This window comes from Necator americanus, chromosome X, assembly GCF_031761385.1.
Source record: "Necator americanus strain Aroian chromosome X, whole genome shotgun sequence".
NCBI lineage: Eukaryota > Metazoa > Nematoda > Chromadorea > Rhabditida > Ancylostomatidae > Necator > Necator americanus.
Genome location: NC_087376.1, coordinates 15269639 through 15293630, shown reverse-complemented (window position 1 = coordinate 15293630; position 23992 = coordinate 15269639). Strand labels below are relative to the sequence as shown.

General features: G+C 43.9%; 7 protein-coding genes across 8 annotated transcripts in view; 4 read left to right on the top strand and 3 right to left on the bottom strand.

The window, feature by feature from the left end:
• The window catches only part of RB195_023284 (uncharacterized protein), a gene marked incomplete at both ends in the record, with an annotated part of 58683 nt that extends 54360 nt beyond the window's left edge, over nucleotides 1–4323 (top strand). Inside the window, 5 exons of one of the 2 annotated variants that reach the window (XM_064210656.1) lie at nucleotides 330–490; nucleotides 3434–3544; nucleotides 3681–3776; nucleotides 3897–4107; nucleotides 4163–4323. In XM_064210656.1, coding sequence (XP_064066537.1) covers nucleotides 330–490; nucleotides 3434–3544; nucleotides 3681–3776; nucleotides 3897–4107; nucleotides 4163–4323 — 740 coding nt within the window. The remainder of the gene's footprint in view (nucleotides 1–329; nucleotides 491–3433; nucleotides 3545–3680; nucleotides 3777–3896; nucleotides 4108–4162) is intronic. The other variant, XM_064210655.1, reaches the window with a different exon arrangement.
• On the bottom strand, nucleotides 363–596 carry RB195_023286 (uncharacterized protein; the record flags this gene model as incomplete). The annotated part of the gene is made up of 1 exon (XM_064210660.1): nucleotides 363–596. One exon carries the CDS (start codon nucleotides 594–596, stop codon nucleotides 363–365), a length of 234 nt encoding a protein of 77 aa, XP_064066539.1.
• Nucleotides 2472–3676, bottom strand: RB195_023285 (uncharacterized protein; the record flags this gene model as incomplete). The annotated part of the gene is made up of 2 exons (XM_064210659.1): nucleotides 2472–3016; nucleotides 3499–3676. 2 exons carry the CDS (start codon nucleotides 3674–3676, stop codon nucleotides 2472–2474), a joined length of 723 nt encoding a protein of 240 aa, XP_064066538.1.
• A 620-nt stretch (nucleotides 4324–4943) lies between the features above and the next one.
• Nucleotides 4944–5285, top strand: RB195_023283 (uncharacterized protein; the record flags this gene model as incomplete). Its single annotated transcript, XM_013436626.2, has 1 exon — nucleotides 4944–5285. One exon carries the CDS (start codon nucleotides 4944–4946, stop codon nucleotides 5283–5285), a length of 342 nt encoding a protein of 113 aa, XP_013292080.2.
• Nucleotides 5286–5354: 69 nt separating this feature from the next.
• Nucleotides 5355–5717, top strand: RB195_023282 (uncharacterized protein; the record flags this gene model as incomplete). Its single annotated transcript, XM_064210654.1, has 1 exon — nucleotides 5355–5717. One exon carries the CDS (start codon nucleotides 5355–5357, stop codon nucleotides 5715–5717), a length of 363 nt encoding a protein of 120 aa, XP_064066535.1.
• A 208-nt stretch (nucleotides 5718–5925) lies between these two features.
• Nucleotides 5926–21972, top strand: RB195_023280 (uncharacterized protein; the record flags this gene model as incomplete). The annotated part of the gene is made up of 4 exons (XM_064210652.1): nucleotides 15817–15902; nucleotides 19947–20025; nucleotides 20259–20395; nucleotides 21891–21972. 4 exons carry the CDS (start codon nucleotides 15817–15819, stop codon nucleotides 21970–21972), a joined length of 384 nt encoding a protein of 127 aa, XP_064066533.1.
• Nucleotides 9081–10930, bottom strand: RB195_023281 (uncharacterized protein; the record flags this gene model as incomplete). Its single annotated transcript, XM_064210653.1, has 2 exons — nucleotides 9081–9141; nucleotides 10419–10930. The coding sequence occupies 2 exons, from the start codon at nucleotides 10928–10930 to the stop codon at nucleotides 9081–9083; spliced, it is 573 nt and encodes a 190-aa protein (XP_064066534.1).
• Nucleotides 21973–23992: the final 2020 nt, after the last annotated feature.

Here is a 23992-nt window from a genome sequence, read left to right as displayed (position 1 = left end):
GGTGAATTATTCGTATACGGGATCGTAGATTAAAGAGAGGGGGGTGATTCCGTCCATTTCTTCCTAATTGCCGTAAAAAACGGCCCGGAAGATACGACTTCGAGCGTTCTGACGCGCTACTTCCTACAATGAGTTCGATTGGAGCGCGTCAGCCGCGTACACACGCCGCATCTTCCGGACCGTTTTTTTACGCCAATTAGCAAGAAATGAACGGAATCACCCACCTCTCCATAATCTACGATCCTGTATGCGAATACTCCACCTGAAATCCGTACCACCCCAGATTCGTGGAATGATGCCTATAAAAAATTGAACAGTTTTTGCTCTAGGAAATGCTTACGGGACGGAAACAAGTGGTGGTTTCATGGGGCGAGGGTCGGACAATAGGGTGGGTGAGACACCGCTTTCCAAACTGAGACCTCAAGTCGGCGGCGAGTGGCTGAAACGAGATCCGGCAGCGCGTTGTGGTGGAGGAGATGAACGGCACCAGGTCTCGGTCGCTTTACTCGAATTGTGGTGGTCAGGTCGCGGAGTTGCCGTGTGTAGATTTCGGCGTCGATCGCCTTGTCGTCGAGCAGCAGCTCCCTACACAGCATTCCTACAGCTAACAGTCCGCTAACAGCTGTGGAAAACCTTTCGGTGTTGATTCGGTTGTGGCTGCCGCGTAAGCTGAACGTCTCGGGAAGTCAGTAGGCACGCGGAATATCAATATCACTTTGATCATGTGGCTGAAGATTTCCGATCACCTTTATCACTTTGACTGCGGTTGATGTTCCAACTGGTCTCAAATAATAAATAAAAAAAGAATAAAGTCACTGGCGTATCAATCCACTTGGGATGCGCCAACGCGTTTTACTGCAATTCGTAATCGTTGAAGTTTTGGAACGGGTGTCGGCCTATACAAAGACTTGCGGGGGCCAGCCGATGATCAAGTCAGTGTTTTTATTCTCTCACACAAGTCCGGTACCAATTTATCGACCTCGGAGGGATGGAGGGCTTGATTTCAGTTGCACCAAGGCAGTTTCGAACCCTCGATCGTGTGGCTACAACAAACCTCTAACTGACTGTGCCACACCCGCCCCAATAATAAATAAAGTGCTAGTAATTTTTCCGTTTGCTCTGATTGCATGCCAGAATCGCCTACTGGTTTTTCCTTTCGCGTTGGGCACAAAAAAAAATGAAAGCTTTTTTTTTTTGAAAGACTTCGTGAAGAACCCTGACCTTCGGCCCGGTGGTCCTCCTGTAGTGCGCTTTATATCGCGTGGAACCCAGTCGCTCACGGATCTGTTTCAAAGGTTGTTGTTAAATGTCCACCCCACCTAATTGCCCCTAGTTGCCGACGTCATGTTGATCTCTCTTATGCAAAAGCGCAGTCTGGCTGTTCTGCCACTGTTTAGGAACTTTGCATTCCGACACTTAACGCGTAAAAAGCCTCGATAGTATTTATAAGAGGTGGCGGAGGATTCTTCAAATGTTCAGATCTTATCTTATCGGGAACGGATGCTGTACGATTTTTTATCGACATGATAGCATGTCATACTTCGGACGGGAGAACATGTGGAATGAACCTGCTCTCAGATGGTGAGAAGGCAAGTGGACGTGGCTGTCGAAAAGATCAGAATAGAAGTCGTGGATGGTCATCTCCGTTCCCCTTCTCAATGCAATCGCTGTTCCATTTGAGTTCCGAAAAGCAGACATCTTTGTATTGCGATTGACGAAGTTTTGACGGGCATAGCGAATGCGCCTGTATTCCATCAGCGAACACTTCTGCTCTTCCCTCTTAAGGTCTTCTTTTATTGCCTATTTGGAAGCTCGGACGTGAATTCTTAGCTGCATGCGGCTCGTGCTGCTCCAGGCTGCCGTCTTAGATCAAGAGTTTGTGGAGACATGCGTCTCTCGATGGTTTGAAACTCTAAGCCTCCTCCACGTAGCCGTGAATGTGTTCAACGAGACGATTGTCGTATTATTCCTAGATGTTGTCCATTGCGGTATCTTTCCAAGAAGGCTAGCGTAGCGGAGAAATCCCAGCTAGTGATAGTTTGCTCTCTGAACTTGGTGGCTTTCTCTTCTCTCCTTAAGGAATAAAGGATAAATTGTCTGGCGTTGATCAATGCGCTTCGGATGTGCCACCACGTTCACGCGAATTCAGAATTGTTTGAGGTTTACGAACGTTGTCCATTGGGGCGGATTCGAACCTCCGATCGATCGTGCAGGAAGCGGAATTGTAAAGAAAAATTTTCCTCAGAGGAGGCGATGGTCCGATCCCGCATAAAACTTTGGCACAACAGCTACATCCGTCAGGCAGAACATTTACTGACGATGATGTGGACAATTTCATTGCAGTGCCGCACCGGGTTACTCCTACGTCCAGCGCAGGGAAGAGGGCTTCTGGAATTGCGAGTTTCCATAGATGGTTTTGGTCGTCGTGATAAACTCGGAAGCCTCTCTCCGGGGCCGTTCCATTGAAGGCATTAAGTTCCAATGCGATGTTCTTCAGGCGTCCTTCTGGGACCAATTTTGACGTTGAAGTCGCTAAGAGTGACGTTGTAGAAGATATTGTCTTCTCCGTAGAACTTGTCTAGGTCCATAAAAAAAAAGGTTTGACTTCTTCCTAGTGCGATGTTGGAGTGTGAGCGACGAATACGGTTAAAACTAGCACAGATCTGCATCTTCTCTTCCGTAAGCATCCTATTTGGGTCGTTAGTTGTTCGAAACAGCCGATTTTTATTGCTATACACGTGCTGACTGGGGCACCGCCTCCTCCAACTCTTCTTCTGTTGTACGTTCCTAAGAACAGTTCTCGTTTCGTGTACGGCGTTTAGTGGGCGGCGTCGTCTCGTCTCGGTCGGTCCGATGTCGTCATGTTTAGCCTTTTTGGCTCGCATCACCAAATGTACAATGGCTGCTTTCGATGCAAGCGTACGTGCATTATGAGCACAGATCGTCTTTTCCGTTTCGGATGATTCCTGCAACCCCTTCTTTCCTGGCGCTACCGCACCAGGCTTTCCTCCGAAATCTGAAGACTTTTTTCTATTACTATGTCCTAGATGTAAATCTAAAACCCATGAACAAGCTCCACGTTTCTGGTTTTATGAGTTTTAGATGAACGTTTGTCTTGGAGCAATAAACATGTTAACTATGTTAGTAGATGTTGTCGTGTATCTATTGTGCACTTGCCATAGTATGTAATTTCACTGTGTTGAGAGGTTCTTATACACTCGCGAAATGTACGTAGCACTGTTTGGTACACTTGTTTTAGTTTTATTCCTATTTTCGTGGCTCGATGAACCAACTTCACTGCCCGTCTCGCGGACACAAGAACTGGCGATCAAGGATCAAGAAGAAAGAAGAACGAGTTTGTCAGAAGGCTTAAGGATGCCGATAGGGAACGAAGATAAGTCTTCGGAGTCGCAGCTCTGGAACCTTCATTCAGCAATGGTTGGACAGATTTTTTCAACATGAAGAAGTGGAGACGGTGCTCATCACCTTTGCACTCACTCAAAAGACCGCCGTCCAGGGAATCAGCAAGGATAAGTACAACCAGGTGAGTAAAGACATGTAGATGTTCGTGTCTGACGGAGAGGTAGGTCACACATTCGCCTATTGGTATAAGAGGTACGGCCCTGCCATCAGAGACAGCCTTGCCGGACAGCAAGAAGCGCGATTTGATCGTCATTAAGCTGGAGGAGGACGCATATTGCAGGCGCGCTGATGACATCCTTCCGGAGCAACCGCACGAGATCGACTTCGATACGACAGTCGCGAATCTGGAAAGGGTGTTTCGTCCAGGAAGACGTTGATTCGAGAAGTGAGTAGTCAGTACGAGTGTCTCAGATAAACTGGCTGCCGTTGACGGCCAGTTGTGTGCCATTTGAATTTACGCTAACACCATCAAGGGGATGGACGAGGTAGCCCGACTGAAGGAGCTAGACTACACAGCACTGAAGACGCTACAGTTCGTAGCAGAACTTCAAGATTCATCGCTCCGTGAAGTTTGTCTCGGAATGCTCAGTCGACTAGATACGCATGCAGAAGATGCGCCGTTGACGATAGAAGACCTCGTTGCTGGATGTGCAAATTTCACCGCATTGAAGATGGACAACACAAGTATGAAAGGAAGTCATGCTATTCTTTTTCTTCACATGATGTTCATGTCGTGCAGAAAAAGAATGTGAAGTGTTCCAATTGTGGAGGATCGCACTGGAGAAGCACATGTCCGCTTCTCCCCTCCAACACTGGGCAGAAGTTGCGACAAAACCCAGGAAGACGATTTTACCGTCGCAAGGGAAGCCAGTGCAAGAATGTTGTCACCTTCACTGCTGAGAACGCTCAAACCTACCTCGATGTCAGTATCAGAGGACGTTCTCTACGCTTTGACACAGGCGCAGATATCACATTGGTATCACATTGAACGTGGAAGAAGCTCAAACCTGCAGCCTTGGAACCCTGTATCATGCCAGTCAAGACTGGAGACGGATCACCGATGAAGATGTAACGCAAGCCGAATTCTCACGCTGCAGAAAAGAACTGCGGTCAGATTGAGAAAGAAGGACTCGCTCTGATATTCGCTGTTCGGAGGTTACACCGTTACATATATGGACACCGATTCAAGCTTCTCACGGATCACAAGCTGTTGCTACAAATTTTCGAACCAAAGAGAATGGCGTTCGTATACATGGCGAATCGAATGCAACGATGGAAGTGAATAGTTCTCGGATGTGACTTTGATCTCGAATATCAATAGAAAATGACAGATTGGACAAGCTGACGTCTTTTCATGCCTGATCTTTTCAAGACCGGCCCAGACAGAAGATGTTGTGATAACCAAAATTGAACAGGGCATTCTTGCCGTTCAGAATGATGCTGTGAAAGCACTGCCCGTAACCAGGAAAGCTTTTGAAGAAAAGTCCACAAAGGACTAAAAGGTATCGCAGGTCATATGGATGCTGCAAAAAGGAAGATGGCCAAGCAAGCCTAAAGTACAAATCAGCAACCGTAAGGCTTTGAATGCTCTGAGCCACGTACTGTCAGCGCAGAACGGATATCTGTGTTTTGACCACAGAATCGTCGTGTCAACCTCACTTCAAGAAGCAGTTTTGAAGCCCCTGCATGAAGGACATCCAGGAATGACCAGAATGAAGGTGCTCGCCCGAGGATATGTGTACTGGACGAAAATCAACAAAGACATCGAAGAAGCTGTACGCCACTCCCGCAACTGTCAAGAAGCTGCGAAGATGCCTAAAAAGACATCTCTCAATTCTTGGATCACTGAGAAGAAACAGTAAAACAGAATTCATACCGACTATGCGAGACCACTGAATGTACCTTGTGGTAGTCGGCCAAAAGTCTTCGAAATGTCGTCGTCGTCAACCACTGCAACTTTGAGAGAACTCAAAATGTTGTTCGCACGATTCGGAAATCCCAGGATGATCGTGTCAGACAACGGGACGCAGTTTACAGCGAAGGAGTTCCAGGAATTCAGCGACAAGCAAGGAATCGAGGACGCTCGCTCGCCGCCGTTCCATCCACGATCAAATGGTCAAGTAGAACCGCTTTGTGGACACGTTGAGAAGAAGCCTTCAGAAGAAAAAGGAGGGAGGTACGTCGAAGAAACTTCCAGAATTTTTGCAGTGCTCTCGACAAACACCATGCGCGTCAACGCCGGGAAATTTTTCTCCAGCGGAGGTGTTCCTAAGGCGCCGGTTGAATCAGGTTAAGAAGAAGGAACGCGCAATGTTAAAATGGGTTCAATCGTCATCATGGGACACGAAGGGATAGTAGCACAAGGAAGAACTCGTGTGGGTGCGTGACTACCGCCCAGGAAATGAGAAAAGGATTACTGCTCGTGTGAAGAATCGTCATGGACGAGCTGTGTACGACGTACTAACGGAAGAGAACGATTTGTGGAGAATACACTGGAACCAGATGCGTGGAAAAATGCAGCGGAGAGTTAGCTGTGAGGAGACTGAAGCTTCCATCGTGCTGTTCAACCAAGAAGAGCGACGGTACCGTGGAATGGCAAGGACGATCACCGACGCCAAGGACAATGTCGAGGATCGAGCACCAACCATCGACATAGATCAGACAAAGACTCTACCAACTCGACAACGCCGACATATTGTCGTGTATATACTGCCCTATTGCCATTGTATGTATTTTCACTGTGTTGAGAGGTTCTTCACACGCAAATGTACGTAGCACTGTTTGGTACACTTGTTTGGCTTTGGTCTAATTGTCAGGTAGTTTTGCAGACCAGCAAACCTATTTCACTGTTCATCTCGTGGACACAACAGTGTCGCCCTCCAAGTGGACAAGTGGAGCTTATCTGTTGGAGACAAATCTAAACCGCCTCCCTTGCACCTCCCAGTCACTTCATACCAGGCGTTCGTCCGGACGGAGGGATGGAAGGATTGGTGAGCACTAGGGCGAATGCGAACCTGCGATCGCGTAGACAGCTAAACCTCTTACCGACTGCGCTACACTCATCTCACTTGGGTGATACAATGATGTTATGCGTCAATCCTGGCACAGCAGAAACAGGGAGTCCATTCTGTGAATTCACCTTCGTCTCAGAACAGGTACAAAGTCGCTTTTGGTCCGCGGTTAGCCCGTTATCTGCCACCTGGAGACGCGCCATATAGTCTTGCTATTATGCTGTGATCTCGTTAGTGAGATGGATCCGTGGATGGATCATTATCATGGATTACTTATTTAGTTATTTCGTTATTTTCAAAGTTTTGAAAAAGTAGCCAACCTAATAGATGCATTGTAGATGTAGAATATAGGCGCGCGAGTGTCCCGTGTGTGACCAGTCGTTGAAAGAGACGTTTCTCGTCGAAACGACGGATCCAGTTGCGAGCGCTAGCGTGGATAGCAGTTCCCTCGCGCAACACCTTGCTGATGTTCTCGACGGCCTGTTGTGCCCTATTTTTTTGCTTCCATGCGTAGAAGAAGATCACTCAGAGATGACGTCGAACCATTTGGATGATAACGGTGGCGCAACAGACACGCGGCGCTTTTATATACATTTGGCTAGGAAACTTCTAGAACCACCTAGCTTTATCCTGAGCCCCCAGGAAAAAGAATGTGTCCTAGCTTTCCAACGTCAACTTCCTTTCAAAGTTTGAAAAAAAAGTAACTAACCTAATAGCATTTCTTTCTTTGCAATCATTATTGAAGTTCAGTTCTAAACGACTACACAATACATTCAATTATAGGGAGTTATGGAGTTGCTCAGTCAACACCTTTTCCCTAGACCTTTCTGGGTGAAGCGGTTTCTTTGCAATGCGTTTAAGGCGGTTTCAGTTGTACCCTTGTTTTCTATTCGGATGAAAGGCAGCGTTAATGGAAATTTTCCAAGCTGAGTTCTTTGTACTTAGTAGGTGAGGTTCAGAAAATAGTTCGCAAATATCTACAAATACAGAAAACAAAGGGTAAAGAACATCAGGCTTATGAACGTTTACACAACTCTCAAAGCAATGCCTTAAACCTATGCAAATGATGCAGCTAATTGCTTTATCAGGTAATTTCATCACTCATCTACTCTTTTGCGTCCCTTTGTCACTACAGCGGCTGTTTCGGAATGTAAGCTGATCAGTCCTCTGCTTTGACCATCTTATAACTCCATTCATATGTGTTTTACGTTTTCGCTGTGGTATTGGCTGTTACGAAACCCATTTACTAAGAGAGAAAAGTAGCATAGAAAATTAAAAATCTACACATTTCCTAAACTTCCTACTTTTTTCAACCCCCCCCCCCCCCTACCATTTACTGTTACTGAAAAAAGCCTATCGCACTTCAGTTAACTAATGAGCATCCACGGATTTTTTCAGGAAATGTCGTCGTAGCATGTGGTGGAACAGAAACAACAAAAGAAGTGCTAGATTCGATATTCCAAGGAATATCTCCGCTCGCAGGGCTGAGAGGAAGCATGAGGTTCCTCTCCAGTGATCGTACTTTTTTCTGTTCCTCACGAGATTTCATTACTGCATTCTTTATAAAAACAAATGGCAATATTGATTGTTCGCCTTCGTCACTATTGTTTAGATTACCACGCAACTCGTTTTCTCCTCGATGCTCGATTTGATCCCCCTCCATTCTGTAACGTTGACTTTCAGTATAACACCAACAAATATATCTCATAAGAATGAGGAGAGGTTTGAAATCTACTCAGAAAACAGCACACTTATGGACCAAGTGACGAAAAAAGCCACAGGATCAGCAACGCTGCAGAAGGTAATCTCGTAGAATTACTTCTGAGAATGCTAGATTTCTTTTCAGTTTCAGCGATCGTTTGTAAGATGCACCTATTGCCACAAAACGCTTGAGGTGGACTTGGGACGAATGCAATATGTAACTTGCAAGAACTGCTACACATATTACTGTTCGAGGGATTGCAGGTGCTTTTCCCCACATAGAAACATGTTGTTCTTGAAAAAAGTCCTTTTTTCATTCACTAACACATCGGATAAAAATTATACTTCAATACTTCTGCATGATTAAAGAGTATCACTCTGCACCAAAAGAGAGCATATATAACATCTTCAACGGCATCTTCTAGTTTCTTTAGAGAGGGTGTCACTTACATCTGCCAAAGCTATCTCTATGCCCGGAACTATGGTAGATATTTGATGCAGAGATAGGGAGCAGAACTATGTTCAGTGTATATACAGTACGTGGAAACAAGCTGCCCAAATAAGGTTCGAACAGTGGGAAAATTCGCTAGAAGTTAGCCAAAAGAAGCAGGCCAGTTAGTGAAGTTTGCGATCAAGTAGAAAAGAAATTTAAGAATTAGAGGAGAATGGCATGAAGAAGCAAATGCAAAAGAAAACTGTATTTTTCTGGGCTCCATATAATATTGGAAGAGATACCCAGTTATTTTTAGGACTGAAAGATGTTTATAGACCTCAAATATGTGCTAATAGTAGTACTACATTGCCTACTCTACTTAGCGCCCGCACCTAAGCGAAGCATACTATCCACTAGTCTATCAGTGCTGCCTTGAGCGTCTTTAGTCGCAGTCTTCGTTACTTAACCTAGGTCGTTTGGCTAATTTCTAGTGTTTTTCCCGTATTAAAATCTCATCTGGGCAGCTCTGCATGTATACTGAAGAAAAGCTTTGACGCGGCTATGGTCTCGTCTCTGGATCAAACATAGCAGATTTTCCTGTAAGTACAAGAAGTCAGCAGCGTTGGCATAGGCCCCCGCTCAACATCATCATCTCTACATTTTTTGAACAGTAGAAATTAATCTGAAATACTTAGATACTTAGAAGGTCCGCCTTCACAGGACGTGCGGGCCCCAGCATCTCTTCCACTCGTTTCGTTCCCTCGCCATTGTCATCCAAGATGTTCACAAGTTTTGTGAGTGACGTTGACGAGGTCCTTGAGCCGTATCCAGCTGAGCTCTCAGCTGGTCCATCCGTGTAGCGAACACGTCACACCATCTCGTTGGTGGTCTCCCTCGAGGGCGTTTAGCATCTCTTGAGATCCACTCTAGCGTTCTTTTAGTCCACCTATCGTCGATTCTTCTCATGATGTGAGAGGGCGGTGGAAAAGCTGTATCCTAGTCGTGCATCGATCGTAGCAATTGGCTGATGTCCTCACATACGACGCGTCCACACCTTGATCGACCAGTGCTGACAGTATTGCATTCGTTTCTACGTTGTCAAAGGCTTTCTCATAGCCGACGAAGGTTAGAACAAGGGGCAGGAGGTATTCCCGGCAAACCTCTATGACCCTCGACACGGTCTGGATGTGGTCCAAGCAGCTGAATCCCTGAAGGAATCCAGCTCGTTCTTGAGGCTGGGCTTCATCCAGCGTCCTAGATATGCGCGTGAGGATGATCTTGGTGAATACTTTGTATAACACGCTCAGCAAGCATATCGGACGGTAGTTCCGAAGGTCCTCTGGGTCACCCTTCTTATGAATAAGAAGGGTTCGCGAGGTCTTCCACTGGTGTGGGATCCTTTCTTTCTGAAGCTAGGATGTCATGTGCGCTGCTAAGATTACATGAAGTGGATGGCCACCAGCCCGAAGAAAGTCTGCTGATACAAAATCAGGTCCGGGGGCTCTGCTAGATTTCATGCTCTTGATAGCGACTTGTACTCCTTTCCGAAGGGAGAATCAGTGGTGGAGCTGGGATGATCATCAGTGGGGATGATCGGGCTTGACACAGGAGTTGATGAACGGAAAAGGTTTGAGTAGAACCTCTCCCTAATTATTTTTATTTTACGACGAGAGGACGTGCGAGTCCCGTCTTTGTTCAGCAAGGCTGCTAGCGGAATAGTATAATCGCGGAGACCCCTGCGGCACTTCTTTAGACTCATTCTTCTTTGTGTTGCTTCCAGAATTTTCTTCTGCCTGTATTTCGAAAGATCCTCTTGCAACGCTTTTTAGCAGCTAGTGTTTGCTACTAACCGCTCAATGTGCAATGCATTCGGATCAAGCCTCAAAGCACTTCTTCTTCCCAACAATTCCTCGGTGGTCTTACCTTGGGACAAGGAGTCCTCGAGTAGGCAATCGTCGTAGACGACTTCTTTTCTCCTTCGTTGCCTATAGCAGATGTTCTTTTCCATCGTGTGGTTAAGCCTTATTTTTAGACGAAGGAGACGGTGATCAGAACCACCACAAAAGAATGGTACTACTGAGACGACAAGTAGACACCACCTCCGGTTGGTGAGTATGTGGTCGATCTCCGCACGAGTCGCGCCATTGGGCGATTCCCATGTCCACCGAAGATGATCTTTTTCCTCTAGTCCAAATCTTCCAATCCAGTATTCCTCTTCTGTGGCCTTTCCTAGTTTAGCGTTGAAGTCTCCGACAACGAATTTGTAGAAGGACTTCTCGTTGCGGATTACTTCCTCCAGCTCCTCGTAAAACGCGTCCAATTCGGAATCATCACCTGCTGATGTTGGTGAGTAGCAGTTCATGATACTGATGGGTTTTTGGCGCAGTGGGCGGAGGCGAAGAATGGCCAGACGAGGTGACAGGATCTCGTGAGAATCGACAAGATGGACGACATGTGGGTGCACAACAAAACCAACACCGCCTACATTTCGCGACGGAACCTTCTCTCCACGAATGACGAGTGTACTGTCATTCGTCTGTCAAACGTCGTTCCTTCTGCACTTGGTCTCCTGCAGAGCAATTACGTGAAATGTGATATGCTCTGCAGCTCCGAGAAGGGTAAGTAGGTCAGCGTCTGTGGACACTGTTCTCGCGTTGTAAGTACACAGTCTGAGACAGTCTCCATGGCCAGTCTTGCGTGTGTCGCCTTGGTCCAGAATCAATGACGTCCTGAGCAACCTGAGATTTGATCGCCTCTCACCGGTCGCCATACCGTCCAACGTCTGAGACGGCAGGGCCCAGTGTGCAGGGTACTGAGGCAGTGTATATGCTGGAGTGGCAAAAAGACATTTCCCCAAACTAAGCAGCCATGCCACGGCGAGCTTAGCTTTCACCACAGGTCGTCGGCCAACCTGTGGTGAAACGGAGCCACCTTGCGACATTTTGCCAAGACGGTGGTGAATCTTAGCAGTGGTTTACTCGAAGCTAGGCTTCCGATTCTGAGAAGTAGGAATGTCGGATGTGTCGAACTCCTTCTCAGCTTAGGAGACCCTGCCGGAGGACGAACCTCCGCTGTGTATCGCAGTTCGACGCCCAGTGTCACCTCCACGCCACTATGAAGCGGTAAACTGATGTGGAGGATTAATCTGAAATTTAAGTAAGAAGACATGAAAATGTTTATTTAAAATTGCAGTAAAAAAACGGCCTGGAATAGGAAGAAATGGACGTCTCCCTCTCCATAGTCTCCCATCCCGTATACGAATACTCCGCCTGAAATCTGGACCACCTCAGATTCGTGGGGTGATGCCTTTAAGAACTTTAACCTCGATGATGGTTCACATACCGGTCGGCCCAATTGTGTCGGGTCAAGGGAAATTAATTTTTCCCTTTTTTCCAAAAACAAAACAACTTCTGCAAACTACTTCTTCAACAATACTTTCTCCAGTGTTGTTCTTCCCACTGTCTCCAAGCCAGTTGTTGGTATTAGTCCGCGTTTTCTCTTGTGTCTTTTCATGTTCTTCCAAGTTTTTTTTTCTCTAAAATCTTTTTCAAAGTTTTTCAGAAAGCCTCATTCAGTGCCTTCCATGCGTAGCATCACATCAAAACAGTTTCAGTAGCCTTATAACCTTGATTAATTGCAAAAAAAAAAAAAAAAACTGAAGACGTGGAAAATGCTCCGTTTTGTTATCATGTTGCTCCAATTTGAAAGCAGAGAATCAGAATGGGAATACCTTGTAGAGTGCGAAATTCCTTTTTATTTCTAAGTGCATTTTTCATTTAAAAAAATATCCTTTGGTTTAATGTTTTCGCTATTATGGACAATGAGAATGTGATTTATATATCTGTAATGATCACTCCTGCTCTAGCTTGAAAGTTAATCCTATTACGTCTGTTCATTTATTGCCACAGTTGTGTGTTTTTGCATCCTTTGACCATGTCATACTTATCACATACCATATAGATTTATATTTATTGGTTACACGACATTGTTTTCACATTCATTATCTCCAATACAGAGACACTTATACATAGATATTAGAAACTCGAGCCATTTATGAGTGTAATATTTGAACTCTGGAAATCTTAATCTGGAGCAATTAATGCTCTTCACTCAACCTGAAGTTCCCATCATTCTTTCATGAAAGAATCCCGAAAAAAGAAACTATTTGAACGACATGTAACTCTAATTTCTATTGAAACATAATATTCAAACTGCAAAAGGAACGTTATCACCTTTTTCAGCAACACCTAATATTAACTCATACGTACAATTGTCTTCTTTCACATCAGTTCCGATTTCGAGTTACCTTGCGTCAAATTCATCTTTACTTTATATTATCTGTTACATAATCAAATGTTCTTACATACAAGCACATCTGAATAACTGCTTCTGGATTCACTTATATGCTTATTCTCTTTTCTTACATTAGTTCGGATAGCTGAGGTTTGCCGATAATGATCATACTTTACTACTATATTTATTAATTAATCTTCGACTTTATCCATTCTTTCTTCCGGTATCTCTGCATGCGTTTGACGTTTGGATTCAGTCGATGAGTTCGGTTGCGTTTGTGCTCATCTTCACTGCATCAGTTACTTGCAGTCGGTGAAAAACATGTATCAAGGTGACACATGACTCCGCATCATCATTATTTTTTTATACAGCAGTTGATGAATAGGATTGTGTACTTTTAGAGAAGTACTTTCTGTTACTTCTATTAATTGTTTTGCTGTTATGAGGCCTCTTAGATTTTAGTTTCTGGGGGTTGAATTTCTTTTCCATTTCTCCGCACAAGGGGCGGGTGTGGTGTAGCGGTTAGAGGTTCCGCTTCCTGCACGATCGACCGGAGGTTCGAATCCGCCCTAGTGCTCACCAAGCCTTTCATCCCTCCGGGGTCGATAAATTGGTACCAGACTTGTCTGGGAGGATAAAAACACTGACTAGACATCGGCTAGCCACCGCAAGTCATTGTATAGGCCAGATACACGTTCGTAAACCTCAAACGATTCTGAATTGAAGTGAACGTGGGGGCGCATCCCAAGCCGATTGATTAACGCCAGAAACTTTATCCTTTATCCTTTCTCCGCACAACTGAGCATGCTTGTCGTACTTTTGTACTCGTATGCGCATTAAAATCGCAAAATTGGTCTTAGGAAAACGATAGAGTGTAAAACCAGCGAAAAAGTACTTTGTTAGTATTACGAACACGAGGGATGCTAACAAAACACTTTTGAACAAAAAATGAAACAGAAACCAAATCTCTGCAAATAATAAGATTTTAGAGCCCCTCTAGTACTAAAACTAAAGGAACGACTTTTTTAAGACTACGTAATCATATTCTCAAGCCATTACTCGAAATGAGAATGAACGAAAATGGGACTACAACAAAAATAAGAAGAAAAGAGCTGCGAGGAGTTTGTTGCGCTGAGTGGAGACTAACCAATACATTCTTTTAATTTAACGCGTCCTTCCTGTACAACAGTACAGCAGGCATAAAACATCAGTACAGTATCAAAGAATATCCGACGTCGAACACGGGAAAGGGAATGGCTGTTCCGTGTTTCGTCGATTTCTGTCATCAGTTACCCAAGGGAACGTTTGCAGAATTTCCTCGTTGCGAAGCGCGCTGAGAAGATCGTCACAATGAGGAGAATCGAAAGCTGCTTTGGAGCCAGAGAAACTAACTGCGTAGGTCTCGAAGACTCCTATCAGTTTTAGGTCACTCTTCTGGCGACGAATATCTCGTCAGTCAGAAGTCGAACAAGACGAAAGCTGTTTGTCGCGGGTGGTTCTTCAACAATATTTTATAGCCCGACTCAGGACATTTCAATTCAAAACCCGTACTTACACACAGCGATGAAATCCCTTCCAGTGTTCTTGACAAATAACATTTTCTTCTATCCGGATATCACATGTGCTCCCGGTGTTTTTGGTTTTTCTCGAGCTGGCACCAATAATACTTTTATCGGTCCCCATCGCGTGCAATCCTGTTTCCCCACACTTTTTTTCTAACTCCTTCGCCTCGGAACGTGCATCGTATTGCAGTATATAACTTCCTTCGAAGAAGTTTCTCTTTGTTGAAACCAACAAAGAGAAACTTCTTCGAATTCGAGTACGATTCTGTGAGTGACACACACAGAATCGTACTCGAATCTTGTTTTTGCAGACGTAAAGGGGCGATTATTTTCCTAGCATTTAAAGCAGGAGTGTCTCTTTTACAGCGTCTTAGGTACACGTACTGGAACGCATCATGAGGTGTTACTCTTCCGATCAGGCCACATTAAGTATAGAAACGAAACGAAAACATTAAGTATAGAAACGAGTGCACATTTTTGTGTTGTGTTGTGGAAATACCTCCCACAAATCTCAAGAAGCAGTTAGTGCGAAACAGAATGTACGATCGCATTTGCCTGACTCAAAACTGTGTGATATGTCCATTTGGCATATTACACAGTTTTGAGTCAGGCAGTTGAGTTTTGAGTCATTACACAGTCCCTCCATAAGGCAGGCGACTGCATGGTCTCTGGTGTAGTTTATCTGATTTCGTGCAAAACATGCGGCGAAGAATATATTGGCGTAACAGGGCGACCTCTTTGTGTTCGTATTAAAGAACATCTAGATGGGATGAAACATTCAAACGCAGCAACCCTTCTCGGAACCCATCGCAGAAAATGTGATGAAAATGCTCCTTTCTGCATAGCTGCCACGATCCTATCGTACGAACCCGAAATTGTAGCTCGCAGAACTTTGGAGGCGTTTTGGATAAACGCTAAAAGTCCAAAAATGAATAGAAGGAAGAATGCATAGCTGTGACCAACGAGCTGACTCTGTATCAAGACTTTTGCGGGTTTTGATTTACGGGGTCATATGCGGGTCGCATCCTAATTAATATTAGCGGAGCGATTTTATCACGCGGAGGTCCGCTAACATCACGGCAACGCGGCTACCTAGGTAAGCACAACGTTTTGGACTCTTTTGGTTTCGATTTTGGATGTAGCACCTTAGGGAATAAGGACTTATTCCGGATGAGGCATTTGAGAGGATATATCACAAATGACCTGACTTTGCAGGCTCTGACGAAGGCGACGACGCCGGAACGTTAGTCGTAATAAGATTTGTCAACAATCTTGGCTGTTGCTAAATTGGACTATCGACAAGTTGCAAAATATTTTCCTGCTTTCCCTGTAGAAAGTCATCTTTGGCCTTTTTTAAATGGATTTTGATGGTTCATTATTGGTGCTGTTGCAAATGGTCACTGATCGTTGGTCGCTGATCCTTCAGAGTTTACTCGAATCACGTGGTTCATGTGATACTCATGTCGATACAAGTCTACGGTTTGGATATTCTTAGATAGATTAGATTCTGAAGGCGGTTGACGATGGTTCTCTGGCCCCGTCCAGTTGTGGAGAGAATCTGCGAGTAGTAGCATTGTTCTTCGTATTGAAGACATCGCACAGAGAATTGTTGTCCAAGTCAGTAGGGCGTCCAGAACGAGATTGATCTTCTAAGAATGTTTCCGCTGCCCAAAGGTGTAATACCAACCATGAATCATGGACTGGGAGAAGATGTTCTCTTTGAGCGCAGCGCGGTTTGTTGATGGTAGCGGTTGGCGGACTCTGGTATTGTAGGAACTCATGATGAACGATGGTTCGTAGATAACTTTGTTAAATTGAAATGATGGTTGCTTTACATTGATGGGTGCGGGCTTATATACCCCTCGGGTAAAGCTTTAAGAACATTCAATATTCTAGCATGCTCGAGAGCACAACTTTTAGCTCGAAAGCGCTGGTTTGTCCATGTGCGTAATCGTTTCCCCGAATGCAAAGCGGATAGCCGGAGGAGTAGCGATTTGCCCGAGTGAGTGCATAACTATTTGGTCCAAAAGTGTGCGGTTTTTCGGGATAGAACTCTTCTTGCAACCACGTATACAAACGGCTGTTCGAGCGTTTCGGATCGTTACCTTGCTGCAATGTGTAGTCACATCCGAGGGTTTGACGCATTTGGTGGCATACAAATTGTAGAAATCTTCTGACATACGTACCTGTCCATGATCCTTCGAAAACGGACAAGGAGGGTAACCTCAAATTCAGAGAAGTACCTCTACACTATTAGTGATCTTTCTCATTGCCTAACAATCGGTGACAAGATGGCGATCTCATCTTTGGCACTCCGCATGACCCACTCTCATTAATCTGCTGTGTCGCCGAAGTTGTCTTTGCGAAATCTGAGGATCTGAGCGCTCCTTATGGTTCTTCATTGATCTCAAAAGTTCTTTGACCGATCTTCTCCTAAAGAGGTATGTGGTAGAAAGTCTACGTCGAACGGTATTCGCATAAATATCGATTCTCTCATAATGGAATATTTCCCGTCTTTGACTATTTTTGCATGCCTTTGAATAGATCGATGATCGTTCGTAATTTTGTTAAAGTATCATTTCTCTTCGAAAAATTTGAAACGGCGGTCAGGAAGAACAGAAGCAAACTAGGTGCAGCCGATTTGTAGGGCTGCAGCAATGATCGATATACGCTCCTGCAACAATGATTGTTCATCTTTATGCTCCATCCATCCTTTTTACCGAAGGGGAGCATGGTGTTTCTACTTGTGAGGAAATGAACTACTAAAATATGAAGTTCACAATGAGAAACGTGTTTGTAAGCGGACTGCTTAGGGAAGAGGATTGAAAAAGCCGCTATACTTCTAAATGATAGATTAACTGAAAGCAAAAGTAAAATTAAATGACTCATTAAAAAGGAGGTGAGATGGAATGTTTGCTGTGACTTTCATCAACACTGTTTCCATAGTTCTAAGTGGCATTGAAAACATGTCCTGAACGGTAATTATAACCCACGAGCTAATTTCAAGCAAAAAAAAATTATTTGGCAGATTTCAACTTTCGTTCTGTGTATAGTAACTATTGTTGTTTAAATTCCTTCGATTTTTACTTCATCGGCTTGCAGTAGAAACGATTTTACCGACATCAACAATAACGTTGGCGCTAATAGAACTTCCTTTTTGCAGGATGAAAAACGTAGGTTTTATTTTTATTATTTATTTTACATATACGTATATTTCTTTAATTTTTTTCACAAGTCGAAGTTTGCGTATGTTGATAAAATCAATGTCGTCAAGAGCATCCGTAGACTTGCTATCATACGACATCCGATCCGTAAGATATGCTTGCTTGAATATTTTCTGCCTGCCTGTAAGACAGTTTTGCATTTGCAGGACGGCTGACAGCATCAACGATCAGTCAAAGGGAAAGATGAAAAAATTATAAATTATAAACTAAATTAAATTATTTATATTAAAAAACATAAATTAGAACATTGCGAAGTGAACGTTTGAAAAGAAGTTTACATGATGCATGAATAATACACGGACTTTAAAATTAGTCGAATATAAATGGGATTTCAAGCACAAGTAAATCTTTGCTCTAAGCTTTCAATTCAATAATTCCGAAAATGCTGCATGCTATTCCTTGGATTTCACGCACATCTCCGTGCTCTCGGTCACTCTCTGGGCAATTTGCAATGATGGTAGCTTTATTATTTTATTATTATGACCGTTCTGAGCGTCCGGCTAAAGCCGGACTTCAGACTTTCTGTGGCGTTAGCTTCGCTCGCCTTCACTGATCAGCGAAAATTAATATTAGTGTTATTACTTCTATGAAATTGGACTTGTGTATCTCCAACAATCTTTCTTCTTTTTTATATATAACTAAAAGCGAAAGATTTCATAGTCTTCTTTCTAAACGCGTCAGTTCTACATTTGGAGAACATTCGAGCTTCAGCTTCAAACACTCCTTATCAGCACATTATAGAAAAAATTTAAAAGTATCACGCGAAATATGAGTTTTCCTCCTGTTTTCTATATACAGTTATCTAAGAATGATGTTTTGGCATAAAATGACCTGAAAGACATCATCCTACTGATAACGATAATGTTCCACGTCAGATCACATGAACATCTTGCTACTATTTAAGCAGCTGTTTCCACTTTCTGAGAACAGCATGCCACAAGCTTGAGGCGAACGAAGAAGGAAATAGGCACGCGGAGGAGTCATAAAGGTGAAGAGCAAAGCGCCCAGTGGTCACGGCTATGAAGCGGCTGCAACCATTTATCTTTTGCGTCATGCACACTAAGTTATTGACCGGGATCCACCGACGCCGGTGGATCCGTCGCACCCAATGTTATAGCTATCTGGCACCGGCGTACCAATCTGACGCCGGTGGACCCGTCGCACCCCATATTATAACTATCTGGCGCCGGCGCACCAATCTGACGCCCGAGGACCCATCGCACCACATATTATGGCTACCTTGCGCCGGCGCACCAATCTGACGCCATTGGACCCGTCGAACCCCCTTTTATAGGTATCTGACGCCAGTGCGCCAGTGCGACGCCGGTGGACCCGTCGCACCCCATATTATGGCTATCTGGCGCCGGTGGACCCGTCGCACCCCATATTATGGCTATCTGGCGCCGGCGCGCGAATCCGACACCGCGGGACCCGTTGCGACCCATTTTATAGCTATCTGACCCCAGCGCACCAATCCGACGCCGGGTGGACCCGTCGCACCCTCTTTTTCGAATTTCGTGACACAGACAAACACACACACACACACAAGGACTAAGCTCGTTGTTATATATCATGATTACTATTATTATTATTATCATTTCATTTCGGGTCTTTTCATGTACAGTGCGGTTTTCTTTCTATCCAACTTGAGTATATCTCGTCAAATACAAATGAAGTTTGAAGCAGAAACATTGATAGCTTACTAAAAATATGAAAGAGGATTGCAGAAAATGAAAGACGGTGTAGATGTTGGCGCTATCTTTTGTATTTTGCTGATCAAGATTCTTGACTGCTTTCAAATTCATCATGAAGTTTCCATGCGTTCCTCTTCGAAAAAGTATCAAGCTTCTTTGCATATGATAGTAACATTAACGGCTGCAGTACCCACTGCAGTTGAGCGAAAGAAAAAGAAAAATCCAGAAAAACGGAAGTTCAAACCTGCCGCAATTCTCATTTCAAGATTAGAAGACAACTTATAAGGATTTTTTTGTGACCGCTTTTCTCGCCTCCCCATTCTTACGTAAGTGAAAACGTAAGAATGGGAAGGCGGGAGGTAGGAAAGGTACCTGAGTTCCAATCTTCATAAAGCGAATCTTATGACAATTCAAGCTCGTGGCCTTCCTTCGTTTAGAAGTCATAACGGTATTAAGGAAATATCCTATAATTGCACAAAAATCGGTAGTGACATACTGTGAGGACTGATACAGCTGCGAGACGCTGTGTATGCATTTAGTGAGAACTCTTCCATTAGGAATGAATAATCAAACAATTCAGCGAAAATGATTGCTTTTCTATTAAGGTTGAAGCATTGGGAGAAACACAGAAGTGGCTGTTCGTTTTCTAGGATCAACAGTTTATGCAAAGAAGTTATTATGAAGGTTTATTCTCAAGTTTAGACATAGAAAGTTAGTGTTTCGCATTTAACAATTTTGCAGGTGAGAGAAGATCCCTTGGCGCAAACGAATATATCCAAATTAGCTAAAACAGCTTACGCTTCAAAGGGTCGCGGAAGCGTAAACATCCTGTTGCCTTCACCAGATATTGCTCAGGTAGATATGAAGCCATATGAGATCTTGAGCGTCAATCGTGATCTTTTTCTTTCTTTTGACAGTCATATGTGAACCATGGATGGAATGTGCTATCATCGATTTCACAAGAGCATCTTCTTCATTACTGCACGATCTCATCGCTTGTTCGAGAATGCAAAGAGCCGTCCCTTGTCGCTTTGTGTCGCCGCTACGATCCCAGGTTTTTTTTTTTACTGCACATCTACGTGGTGCGGCAGAAATAACTCCCACATTTCAAAAAATCACTGTTGGATCACCAAAGCAAGTAGAGTGATGCGGTATGTTCCGTTATGTAAGGTATATAATAACGTTTCCAGTCGTCATCACGGTCAGCAGAGCTGAATGTTTTGTGGTAGATGCTGCTTTCAAAAAGGTAAATCCGTAACTGCGACTCAGATGGTGTCGCATGCTGTTCGGTTTACGTGCTAATGAAAGATCGGAAGACGATTTTGCTGTGAATTCAAAGGCTAAGGACAATAGGATTTGCACCGAAGAAAAAACACGTCTCAAAAATCTGAGAACACCCGAAAGCATCGCTACAGCGAGGGCTTGGGTTGACCTGTCTCCGTCGCGTTCAGCACGGAAACATGCCTTAGTTCTTCGGACACCGAGGTGTGAAGCATACTTCGCATGCTGACCTTAATTTATATCCATACAAGATTATGATTGGTTGGAATTGTCTTCAACAGTGGTGGGTTGGTCTCCTTATGTGCACAGTTGCGTGGCCACGGCGCTCGCCTGATTTAAATCGCAGTGAATTTTTCTGTGGGGTACCTTAGCGCAGAAGTTTTCAAACGTCATCCTCAGTGGCTGGACCAACTAAAGGAGGAAGTTGATGAAATTTCGACCAACATGTTGGCGAAGATGTTGAAAAGCTTCCTAGATTGGCTCCAAATGTTGATGGAAAGCTTCCGAGAACTGCTCCAAATGTTTCTTCCGTCAAGGCCATCATTTGGAGATATAATTCTTAAAACTTCAACTTGGAAAGAAATTGAACTCAAAAGAGTTTTTATCTGCGTTTGGAAACTAAAATGTTTCCACCTTTTTCTCGTATCTCGTGGCATTGTTTTTCAATCCTCATCTAAAACATCGAAGTTATTTCTGCCGCACCCTGTATCACAATTTAAGCAAGTCAACGGTCATCGTCTATGGCTCTAAGAAGTCACGGTACTAAGTATCATATCTTACTCCCTTTATTTTACGAAATTGGTCAGGGTGTGGCGCAGTAGGTTGGAGGTCCGTTGTAGCCAGACGGTCGATGGTTCGAAACCACCCTAGTGCAAACCAAGGCATCACCCTTACGGGTACGATAAACTGGTACCAGACGTGCCTGGGAATATAAAAACATTGACTTGAATATCGGCTGAGCCCCGCCAACACGCGCTCCAAAAACTCAACGATTACGAATTGCAGTAAAACGCGTTGTAGCACCCCAGCTGTACTGATGCGCCAGTGACTTCATCCTTTGTATTTTACTAAGTGTTCAAATATGGTACAAAGAAAATGGATTTCCGTTTCTTTTTCATCACAGAAAAATAAAAAAAGGCAATGATATCTTCAGAATCTTAATCTTAAGAACAAATGCACGTAAACTTCGCTTCCAAATGTTTGAGACATGATTTAAATCGAATAATGTGAATAATGTAAGCAAAACATTCCTTATTCTTTTTTTTTAGGGAAAAGTTCATTCTGTCCGCAAGCATCATTGTGGACATCGAACAGTGTCCGCGAACTCCACCTCCAGCAAGAATAGACTAGGACCATTTTCAACAGATCGGCCTGCAGACACCTAAGCCTCTGGCTTATTCTCCCGAATATTTTGGATCGTTGACACTAGTATCGACAAGTATTTGACTGCGTGAACTTGCACATGAAAAATTAAGAAAACGAATGCAACCATTTCAACGGTGTTTGAATTCTATGACATTCTTTTATAAGCTTTATGTGGCCAATAGAATTTAACAAACTGTGCTCTGCATTTACCTTCATTATTTTATTGACTAAGATTTCTTTTACGAGTTGCTGGAGCTGACCATTATCATTGTGTTCTTTCATAGAGCAATTGTTTGTTACAATTTAAATGCTGCCACATACTTCATTTCTGCCGACTCCAGGACTTAGCTGGAATACTCCAGAAGAGTTCACGCACTTGAAAAAAATAGGCAACCTGCATCAATTTGTTGTGCCACCAAATCTCACAAAGGCTCACTCACTCACATCCAATAATAATTAAGGCACATATCAGTCATTTCTTAAACAGTTGTGGTGCTTTTTTTGATTCTTTTTTTTCTTTTACTGATTCAAGCCCTCCGCCAGTAGCCAGACATTCGAAAGACTAAAGCATTCAACCATCCTCTCAGCAATTTTCTATGCTTTTGGAATAAAATCAGCTGTTTATCCGGTAAGAAAGCAATCGGCCATTTTGTCTTATGGCAACATTTCATATGTGATAGTATTAGAGGTGATAATAAGTGCCATATCATTATGAATCTCTGCTACGTATTGTTTGATCGGTCACTGTCTCGCGCTGACATGTTAGTAAGGCTTTTTTTTTTTTGCTTCCTTCAAGGCGAAATTCTGAAACCCGACTGATTGAAATCCCGTATCGATATTGGTCTTAAGCGCTTCTCGTTAACATTATTCTTCGTCTGTTTGAATTACAATGTTCTCCACCACTTCACCTAATGGGCGGACTGATATTATTGCCTGACGCGGTTGCCCGCATCAGGGCGTGTCGTTCTCGAACACAGCTCTACCCAACTCGATCCATAGCAAAAGCTCGCTCAGAATCCATCCACTCGTCACTATTCCATAGCTTGCGAGAGCGAACTGCCTCTAGACATCGAATCTCCTAGTGCCTCGGGTCGACAGTGTCCAGGAGTTTAGCGTAGCGAAACTGAGAGTTACCAAAGATCTTAAGCTCTCCCCCTTCCCAAGTATAGTTGGGTCAAAACGACATGAAGCACGATGCAGTTACGTAAGCGGTTGCCCCCAAAGCTATGTGCCGGAGAGTAGCAGTCACAGTCTAGTGGGGACCCTTGCTAACACCCTTCCTTGCTGTAGTTGGCAATGGTGCCACCTCGATTAAAACCACTGTCACCATCGCCCCGTTTCGAGCGTAACTGCGTATGCAACTGCGCCATGCTTCATGTCGTTTTGATCCCGCTATATTTGACCTCTTTGGATTGGGCTTTATCAGTGCGCTGGACAGAACCATCTTTTTGCAATAACTTGGATCATATATGATTCAGGTAATTTATATAGTTCGTTCTTGCCCAGAGCGTATACTCGAATATCTGATTACGCTTAGTATAAGGGAGCCACCGCGAACAGGTAGCGATTAGATGTTTGTACGTGGCCCCAATAATCTCCAAAAGTCGAACATTATAATGCGAAATGCCTGTGATCCGTAACAAGAGAGTGAGACTTCATCATTACCATCCAAAAAAATTCAATAAGATGAATTGAGCCCATAAAAGCAACAATAAATACGGAAAGGGCTGGAAACACATGTTTCGTGATAGTGTGCCTGCGAGGTTTTTAGATGGAACTCTCTATTTCTTTATTTGCCTGACGTTTCGGCCTTTTCGCCGTCTTCAGAAGCCTAAATAAAGGATGACTAGAGGAATGCTACGTTTATCCCTTCAAGTGCCACACTACCCTGGGTCAGTGTTCGATAATCGTTCAGGGTAGTGAACACAGAAACCCATCTACATTGAAATTAGTCTTACGTGTTGTTCCACCGGATGTGCCGCGGCTGGTAGCAGCAGTAGGTTAC